The following is a 10800-nucleotide window of genomic DNA, read 5'->3' on the forward strand; positions in this document are numbered from 1 at the left end:
CGATTCAATCCATGATATTCCAAATTGATCCCAAACAAAACCCTAAATCAAACATGCAATTAAGAATCCTATGTTCAGTCAGATAGATCAATCAGATAAAATCAATTACCACTGTTAATTCAAAATCTAACTGAAACCCAAAGTTTTCATTTCAAACCCTAACTTCAATTCCTTCTTCTCAATCATCCATCAAAACTCAAAACCACCCATATTTATGTTCTTCTCAACCTAATTCAACACCACCAACAGAAACCCAGGATAGATTTCCTTCTCAATTTATCAAATCTCATCGATCGAGAACAACAGATCCAATCTATTTCTCGTTTTTACTTTTCTTCTCCACTGAAATCTCAATCAATTCCTTCTTCGATTCAAAATAGAGGGTATCTGGTGATGGTGGCAGAGAAGAAGGTGGTGGTGATGGTGAATCTGATAGAGATTCACTGTCTGGGACTCAGGGATGGTGAAGAAGAAGTGAATTGGTTTTCAGTTCTGAGAAAATAAGAAGAAGACTAGTGTTTACTCGATAGATAAGATGAGTATATACCTAGGATCTATGTCCACGATTACTTATAAATAAAATATCTAACGTCTATTATTCACCAGGGCTTTCAAGTCGGTGCATACCGGTACTTCCTCCAGAACCGGTCCCAGTACCTGGTGTTGGCCGGGACTGAAAGTTGAGAACCGATCCCTGTACCGGTTACACCGGTGCCGGCGCGGTTCCAGGCCGGTACAGGGACTCTAGACCGGTTCTTGTGCAGCCCTAGTAGTTAGTATCCGATGAAGTTTTGGTCGAGAAGTAGAAATCTCGGGACTTTGAAATTTCACGGTGACATGTGTGTCCGTGAACCTGACGGGAGTAAACTAAAAATCCAGGGAAAAATATTTCCCACGGTCATCAGAGCATACGAGGGAAACGAGTAGGTTGTCAGTTCTAGCAAACTGACAGTGGAACACGATAAGTGAGCTGGGGTTATAATTCTAGTCACGGCCAGGCTTTGGACGTGATGTATTTTGGGAGTCTTGGCTAGTATTTGACAACCCTTTCTTGAACGGGATTGGAGCACGGCCACGACTACAGCTGGGGAAACCTATAAAAAGAGAGTTTCTAATCGGATCTTATAATCTGATGATATTTTATCAAGCCATTGGAGAGAAGAACTCAAGAGAAGAAAAGCTAGGGTTTTGGAGCGATTCATCACCGTAACTATTTCTTTTTCATTTTATCATATGTATCTCATGGGTTTTGCTAATCCCATGAGTAGCTAAACTTTTTAGTGATTGAGGATGAATTCTAAGTTCTAGACATGATTTGAGTTATCTATTTTGAAGTTCTTCACATGATTATTGATTGTTTATACTACTTAGAATATTTATGATTGATTGATAGATTGTTTAGGTGGCCAACTGAATTAATTTGTTGATTGAATCAAATGCTAGTATTGAGTTAGGAGATAAGTAATAGTCAAATAATTCATACAAAAGTAGAGAACAGAAGACCTTGCAGAGGGATTCTGTGTAGCGATTGTGTGTATAAACAATACTATAAAGTGGACCTTGAGCTAAGAGTCTAACTACTAGGTGGTTTAGACGAATAGAATCTGGTATTGGAGAGCTTCCGTACTCAGTGATATAAGGAATTTAGGGGATAACACTGAGCTAGCTGTTATTCCACGGTTGGTAATAATATGTGATTAATTGTATTAATGGATGAATATAATAACTTGATGACGGTTTATTAAAGAAGAAGGATTCCCTAATCATATTTCTCCCCATTGCTTGCAATCTTAATTACTCTTAATTGCTTTGTTATTTACTTTGTTCCAAAATCTAAATCAAACCCCCCATTATGACACTTTTTGACAACTAAATCTCCCTGCTCTTCGTGGGAACGAACCTTATTTACTGCTATATTATTCATTAGTAAAGTATAATATAAGTGAATTAATTTGAGAACCTACGACACGCATCAGTTACCTATGTAAAGTATTTAGCACTCAACTCATTTTGATCGTCTTCCAAATAGTAAAGGAACAAAACTTTTTGGTAACCACTCCATCAATATTTGAATAAAAATATGTTGAGTTTTAACAAAGGATCTTCCGTTTAACAAGTAAACTACTTTGTCGGGTTTAGATCAATCAAGATCTGAAATTATCAGATCTAGATTCACTAGCTATCAGATTTGGACACTGACGAATACCACCAAATGATAGTTTCCTATCTATACGACTAGTTGATCAAATCTACCAAAGATAAATAAGATCTTAGTCGGATACCAACCGATCAAGGTGTGTGCACAAATATCACAAGATGCGAGACCAAACAGAAAAATATTCTTGTCTTCAAATCTTCAATTGTATTCAATTGTACATGCACACAAAAATTGATTCCACTAATGATCGAACACGCACAGAACGGAGTCTTTTAATAATGGATGATCATAAGTTTTCTTCAGATCTAAAAACAATTCTGAAGATCTTGCCAATCCTTTGATCTAGTTTGAGTGACCTTATGTCAGAAGAGAAGGTTCTCAAGAATAATCAAACTAGGTGCAATCAAAAGTTCAACAACCGTTAATCAATCAAATCAAAATCGAAAACTAAAATAACAATGCAATTATCCAGTTCCCACCAACGGTACTTTCTATAGCTTCTTAATCCCACAGAAGACTTTAAACGAGCGAACGTAAGAGATTTCGCCTAATTAGGGTACTTTTCTTTCCGGAATAGTGTTACAAGTAATATTATTAGTGGTCTCCCTTAGAAACAACAAAAAGATGAAGTTTTCCTGCTAAAGATAGTTTTTAAAAAGAACAAACTTCACTATTTATAGATCAAGGATATTTGGACAACAAGGAAATTCCAAAACCGAAAAGATTCCCAAGATATGCAATGAAGTACCTAATTTTGGTTTTCATATTTCTAAAATATGACAACCAAACTTGACATACCAACGCTTGGTGGGTTCTACCGAGCAATGCTCTAACATCCGTACTTCATGTTCTTCCATGATTCTGCATATGATTTTCAACACCTTTGTTGTTGAAGATCTGTAGCGAATAACAACTTATAAGAATACTCATTTAGAGATTTTCTATAATAACGAGTCAATCCACTAAATGGTTTCTGTATCGCTGCGTAGTATTTTTACTTACCTCAAAGTCCAATTGTACGAGAACTTTGAAGTAATACGACGGTGATATATTCTCCCCTTTAGTCCTTAGTTGTCTGTTTTGCATAATAGGTAGAAACCTACATCTTGCAATTCACTCACCCTTACATAATGCTCCGAGAATCCATATGTTATAGTAAAATACTTACTACTAAACAATTTTCCCTCTTTTTGTCGACAAAATTGGCAAAGGCGAAAGAAAATGGATCTTAATGAGCTACATAAAAGAGTTATTGAGACTAAAGATAACATAACAACTGTTTAAGATGATTCCACTAAGTTTCGCAACTTAGCATCTTCGTCAAGGAAAGATAAAGGTACAATCATCTTTTATAATTCCACAGATGCACTCCCAGTAAAGATATAACAATTAAGCACAAGTTCAAAATTGAACTCTCCCCCATTTGATGTCATTCTCAAGAGAACAACATAACGACCTTTTTTACAGAAAGAGATTTTTAAAAGATCTTAACACCACACACTATCATTTTTGAGAAAGAACACTAGATGGAAGATCAACAGGGTACTTGTTATTCTAGCAGAAGTAGCGCATACACAATCACAGAATAACCAATACCGGAACAGGAATTGTAGTAATTATCAAATTAACCAATGCCGAATAAAAATTGTAGTAATTCTCAGTTTTCCTTTAAAGAAAACGATTCTTAAGAAGAAAGGTTCACATGTTAGACTAAAGTGAAGGAAGTTCCTTATAATATTTATGATAGATCGTGTTGGTAACTTAGCCCATATATTATTTTAAGTTTAAATACCAATATTATGATAAGATAAGTTAATCTTAGCGCATATTATTCTTAGCTTATTATGTAAAAATTCCCATAGATCATGTTCTCGTCTCTTGCTTAGAAGTAAGATAGGCAGGGAGAATTGTTATAAAGAACATAAGAGTTGTTGATACCCATATCGAGTCATTACATTTTGAACTCACTTTTAGCGATGTGGTAGCACCAAGCCAATTAAGACTTATCTATGTGGTGCAAAAAGGACAAATATGATAAGATCATACTTACAGGTTTACAGGTCATGTAACCTGTTGAGCGTAAGACATATCTTTTTGGAGCAAGGCTCAACAATTAAAGATGATAATTATAGTCCTCGGGAATTAATGAGGGTAAGAGTTTGAAACAGGAGATCACACAAATAATTAAGGAACTACCACACAATACTGAACATAATAGGGAAGGAACATAAGAACGACAATAATACCTTTATTGGAACCCAAGCTTTATTGCCCAAAATATATGAATGAAACCAGGGGAAGTTGATCCAGCTTGTGTTAATAAACTAGAACAACACCAATATCTTGCCGCAGGTTCTGAAATTTTCGGTTATCTAGAGGCTTAGTGATAATATCAGTCAATTGGCGCTCATAAGGCACATGTTCAATTTTGAAAATACCATTCTCAAAGAGATCTCTAATAAAGTGATATCTTATGTCCATGTGCTTTATTTTTGAGTACTCTACAAGATTCTCAGTAATTCGAATCACAAATGATTTTCACAGTTTCAACATCTGTTCCATGGTCAGTAAGCATCTGTTTCATCCATAAGAGTTGAGTATAACAGGAACCTGATGCAATGTATTGTGCTTCACATGTTGATAAGGATAGTGAGTTTTGTTTCTTGCTATGCCAAGCGACAAGATTTAGTCCCACGTGAAAAAATCCTTTCGTTGTACTCTTCTTCTCTTCCATGCATCCTGCCCGGTCTGCATCAGAATAAGTAGTAAGTTCAGTGTTAGTATCAAAGATGTAATAAAGACTAAACCCAGTAGTATGTTTAATACATCGGAGAATCCTTTTTACAGTTGTGAGATGAGACTCTTTGGGATCAACTTGAAATCTTTCACAACAACTTCCACTAAAGGCAATGTCAGGTCTCGTGGCTATTAAATACAAGAAGCTACCAATAATGAACCTGTAGAGTTTCAGATCCACTTTATCACCTTTCTCACCTCTTTGTGGTTTCCCAGTTATGGACATGAGACTGAGCTTTGGAGTGGGTTTTTCAAGAAAAAATATTTTGACAAGATTGGCATATTGCTCTTGATAGATATAAATTTCATTCTTATGTTGTTGAATTCGTAGACCTAGAAAGAACCTTAATTTACCAACACTGCTCATTTTGAACTCTTCACACGAAGAGTTTTGAAATCCATCATCAAGTTTCTTGGATGTTGATCCATAGATGATATCATCAACATAGATCTGAGCAATGAAGAAATCCTTGCCACTCCATTTGGTAATCATCATTTTATGAGCTCCACCTCTTGAGAAACCTTATCTAATAATACATGTTGTTAGCTTTTGATGCCAATCTCGAGCTGCTTGTTTTAATATCTATAATGCCTTATTGAGCTTAAAGACATAATTAGGATTTTCTGGATTTTCAAATCCTTTAGGTTGAGCAACATAAACCTATTCCTTCATGCACCCATTTAAGAAAGTGAATATCACGCCCATTTGATATAGCTTAATCTTAAGAGAAAAAGGTATGAGCTTTAGCAAATGCGTGGAATCAAGGCATGCAACAAGGGAGAAAATCTCATCAAAGTCAATTTCTTCGATTTGAGAATATCCTTGAGAGACAAGTCTTGCTTTATTCTGAAACATCGTTCTGAATTCGCATGACTTGTTATTAAATATCCACTTGGTGCCTGTAATATTACATTGGTAGGGCATGGACAAAATTCTGAACATCTTGTCTCTTGAATTTATTTAACTCATCATGCATTAACCCAAGCAGGGTCATTCATAACTTCATCAATGTATTTGGGATCAACTTGCGATAGGTAGCATGCAAAGTCGCATATATTTTAAAGCTAACCTCCCTTTTTAGCAGTAGAATCCGTTCAACAAATGATATTGTTAGTATCACGATCCTTTTGAACCCACCTTGGATGAACAGTAGTCCGTTCATTAGGAACACCCTTGTCAGGGATTTTCTCCTCATCACTAGTTACATCAAGATCAGCAACAGTTGGAATAACTTCTACTGACGTTGGTGCTTCATTGACTTTCTTAATTGCCTCCATATAAGGCAATTCAACAAGAATTTTATCATGATGAAAATTGCTCAAGTCATCACTAATAACGTTAGATGATTCCATCATAACATTTGTCCGGGGATTGTATACTCTAAACCTAAGACTATGTGAGGCATGGCCTATGAATATTCCTTCGTCACTTTTAGAATCAAGTTTCCCTTTTTATTCTCGATCTTTGAGGATGTAACACTTGCTTCCGAGCACACGGAAATATCCCAAATTTAATTTTTTACCATACCATAACTCGTAGGGAGTATTTAAGGTCCATGACATTAAGTATATTCTGTTGATCAGGTAAAGTGTTGTGAAGACAGCTTCTCCCAAAAACTTTAGAGGTAAGTTTTTATTATGGAGATTACATGGCCATTTCCTGGATATTCTTGTTTTTGCATTCTGCAACTCCATTAGCTTGTGGATTTATAGGTGGGGAGTGTTGTGGAACTATACCCAGTGTGTCGCAGAACATGAATACCCTAGTATCTTTGAATTTCGTTCCACCATCGCTCCTGATTTTCTTTAGTTTACGACTTTGTTCATTCTACATTCTATTCACAATAATCTTGAATTCACTTAGGGTATCATTCTTATGAGCTAAGAATGCCTCCCAAGTGAATCTGGTGTAACCATCAACCATTACCAAAGCATATTTATCCCAAGCAAAGTTGTTGCACCTTATCCTCGCTCGTGTTTACGAGAATACCCTCCAACTCGTATGCAGCCATTAGTGATTGCATGAAGTTCCAATTGTGGCATGACTGGAGGCGAGGAAACAATTGAAAGACACAAATCAAGGAAATATAAGGAAAAAATGAAGTACTAAGATTACCATGCGCTGCAGGTTTTCAAAAACAACATCATCTTCAGGATGCAAAATATTCACTACGTTCATATCGGCCAAAATAGAAAAGTCTGACAAAGCAACGCGCACAAAGCAGCACTCGGACCATCAGCATTTAGGGTACAACCAAGGAAACAACCTAACGTGCAAAAGCACTAATCAAGTTTAATTCCCGAGGAGCAATAAAATTGGTGAAATAAGGCTAATCAATGCAATTGAACTTGGAAAGCGCACTAATTCAATTTAACAAGGGTTATGATTCACTTGTGACTATTAGGATGTATCACTACAAGTAAAAATTCACAATTACGCTACTTGTAATCATGAATTTATCACCTTTGCGTATAATGAACCCTAATCTAGCAATAAAGATGAAAACAAACTCAATCGATCCTAGACTCGACCAAACAAGCATTCAAATCGTATAACAATATCAACAATGAATTATAAACGATAAAGTATGGAGACAAAACTAATTTATTGAACAAAACTCATATTTAAAAATCCAACTTATTCTTTAACCAATAATAGAAAAAACTAGTTATTCATAATTATGGAGTTCCCAAAAATAGTTGTAGAAAAAAACATTGCAAACCCTAAAATAAAAGTATGCAAAAAGAGTCTAGAATGGAAATCCGGGTGTTTCTTTTTATATATTTCTCTGCCTGTAACCCTTTCCAAATCCAAGCCATTTAACACCTTTCAATCTATTTGCTCGGCTGAATCCTGGCCCAATAATTAGAACAAGCCCATCAATCAAGAGCTCATCAATTTGCTAAGCTTGTCAGTTTTATGAAACTGACAAGAAACACTAGGCCATTCTTCCTTGCATGCACACAGTTCACTCATTCAATTTTAGCATATATCTAAGCTTCAACTGCTTCACTTCACTGCAACCACCACTGTACAACATTTCTTTTCCTACAAAACTATTCCCAGCTCAATAACACAACCACCTCTTCTTTGTAATGCCAACTGCAAACACCACTAGAACCCATCTTTATCCCAGCAACCCGCTACTGCAACCAACACATCCCTGACATTTAGTGCACCCACAAACCCATCTCAGAACCATGGTTTCCTATTAGCATACTTGTACCATTTCCAGCATCATGAGCATGAGCATCAAGACCAACAACACCATCTCCATTTCAATTTCATTCCTGCACACAATATCTTAACCTGCAGAACTAGCTCAACCCGTCACTTCTGGAACAACACTTGCACTTCACACACAACTGCATTCCGCACACCCATTTCTTGTAGCCGTCTTCTCGATACCAAAAATCAATTAAACCCTTCTGAGAATAACCCACCATGCCAGCAAAGTCAATCTCAACCATCTTCAGTTCTCGTTCATCACTGCAATTGCCTTCTTATCATAACCCCCATCTGAAATCAACATCATCTTATCTGAATTCCATCAGTTCATCTTCTATATCTTCTCAAATTTCTTGTAATCTCAGCAACTTGAAACCACCAGAGCCTCCATCATAACAGCACCACTGACTTCATCTTCGGATCATGCCCTAACAAAAACCCTTCTCTTCCATCAATTTCTCCATCATTCACTGACAACATCAGCTATTATATTTTCTCGATTGAACGACAACAACACCTCAATTATATCTTCTCCGCATCGAGACCTGTCTTAACCTCCATCTTGACCAGCCATGGGAACCCAAGCTCTTCCAGTGTTAACTTGCCCTAACCATCGACACAATCAATCTAACCTTAGTCTAGCCGGCGGCAACATTCAGAACCCACTCAACCAAAGAAGAGAAATATACACAGCGATAATGATTTGGTTGAACTCCACCTAGGTTTTGTGGTACAAAAACAAGTGATTTAGGCACCCTATTCAGTATATGGGATACCCTGAGCAATCTTTTGTTGGTTCCATTTAACTGTCAGTTCTAGAAGACTGACAGTATAATTCCTGCATAACTCTTCTTGTACTGTCAGTTCTAGGGAACTGACAAGCTTCATCGTTGCTTTCGCTCATAAATTTCTCATATGACGTCGTAGTGACCTCATTCTTTTTCTAGTGGCTTCGTCTTTTCGTTCCCTTTAACATGATGAGAAGAAATCCAAGATTTAAGCGAGTTCCACTTCTTTTTTCTCCCAAGGACTCTAAAGTACCTATAAGCTCAAAAACAAATATAAGATACATAATTTACAAGAAAAATAGCAAAGAAAGCATAAACATTAGATAAATATCAAGGTGTTTATGACACCTATCAAATTCCCCCACACTTAGACTTTGCTAGTCTCTGAGCAAATCAAACTAAACTTATTCTAAAACATACAACTCCCTTTCGTTGAGGATACAGTTGCAATTAGCATGTATAACAAGCCTTTGAACCCCTAGGTGTCCATAGTGGACGAGTTATAGTCTCGTCTGGGTTTACAAGAGGTATACCCACAAAACCTATACTTCCAAACTCCAGCCACCTGCGAAAAATCTAGAAACGACAATAAACAATCTCCTTAATTGGCATACTCTCTATGACTATGGGAGGAAGTACCCTGATGCGAATCCAGTTCATATATAAGTGATAGAGCTCTACTTAGAAAGTCGAACAAAACCAGAATACTCGGAATCTAACTAACCACAATCACATGAATAGATTAAGAAGATGGATTTGAAGATAGATGTTTTGCGAATGTTGACTAAGGTGAACGGTGTTTCCCATATCTGTCTGAAGGTCGCTGCCAAGATAAAACCTATGAATCCTAATGGATGAGATACTGGTCTGAATTCTTATACCAACAAAGTTGGCATATACAGAGGAACCAGCGGTCGATATTCCTAATTCTAGATCAACTCAGCTGGCATATATAAAGGATCTAGCGGTCGATTTATTAATAAAACAATAATAGTAATAAACTTTTTTTTTCTTTTCGATTTGACAACATGATTAGATATTTCGGATCCAAGCGCATGCTTTTTTTTTTTTGCTTTTTTTTTTACCACGTCGGTTATTGATATAACCATAACGCTTCTCTGTAGTATATGATGGGGACTCCTGGTGATGTTTATTCTTCTAATTCTCCAGAGAAGAGTTTCGAAGTTGACAAACCCAGGGTTACCGCATTCGAGGAAGTATTAGCTAAAATAGATCCTCTGTTTCGTGAAGCTGGTCGGGCCATACAAGGTATGCCTCTCGCACATTTACGCGTCGTTCGTGTTCAAGCTTTCCTGGGTTATTCATAACGGCGTCGTAATTCTCGATTCTGCTGTGGACGAACCGGAACATCCTCAAAAGGCTGTTGGAGAAGTTTCTGGAAAGGATGTCGGGGCAGCTTCCGGAGAGTACATAGGAGCGACATCTGGAGAAGATATTGAAGCGGCTTCCGAAGTGGATGTTGGTGCAGCTTCTATGGGAGATGTTGAAGCGACTCTTGGAGAGAATGTTGAAGCGGCTCCTGAAGAGGATGTTGAAGTGGCTTTTGAAGCAGCTTCCAAAGAGGACTCCGGTGAAGGCGCCGTTGATCCCTGTGTTATTGCTGATAACTAGTTTTCCCACTTTGTTATTTCCTTTCATAGATGAGCATCTTTTCGTAGCTTGCAGATGCTTTTTGATATTTAGTGATTTTTTGTTTATGTGATTGTAGCCTGGTCTTTATCAAATAATAGTTCATTATCCATGATGTCTTCATGATTTTTTGCTTCCAGTTGGATAAGTGAATGAAACCTCCCGATAAGAAATCCAGA

The 10800-nt window shown here is 36.9% G+C and overlaps 1 protein-coding gene across 1 annotated transcript; it reads right to left on the reverse strand.

Annotated features, from left to right (window-relative positions):
• Window positions 1-4670: 4670 nt before the first annotated feature.
• LOC113294595 (uncharacterized mitochondrial protein AtMg00810-like) lies at window positions 4671-5450 on the reverse strand. The gene has a single exon (XM_026542981.1). The coding sequence runs from the start codon at window positions 5448-5450 to the stop codon at window positions 4671-4673; it is 780 nt and encodes a 259-aa protein (XP_026398766.1).
• Window positions 5451-10800: the final 5350 nt, after the last annotated feature.

Source organism: Papaver somniferum, chromosome 7 (genome assembly GCF_003573695.1).
Source record: "Papaver somniferum cultivar HN1 chromosome 7, ASM357369v1, whole genome shotgun sequence".
Lineage (NCBI taxonomy): Eukaryota > Viridiplantae > Streptophyta > Magnoliopsida > Ranunculales > Papaveraceae > Papaver > Papaver somniferum.

Bases quoted from the DNA above. Each gene is read 5' to 3' on its own strand.
- LOC113294595 (XM_026542981.1), bottom strand. From the start codon at position 5,450: ATGATGATTACCAAATGGAGTGGCAAGGATTTCTTCATTGCTCAGATC.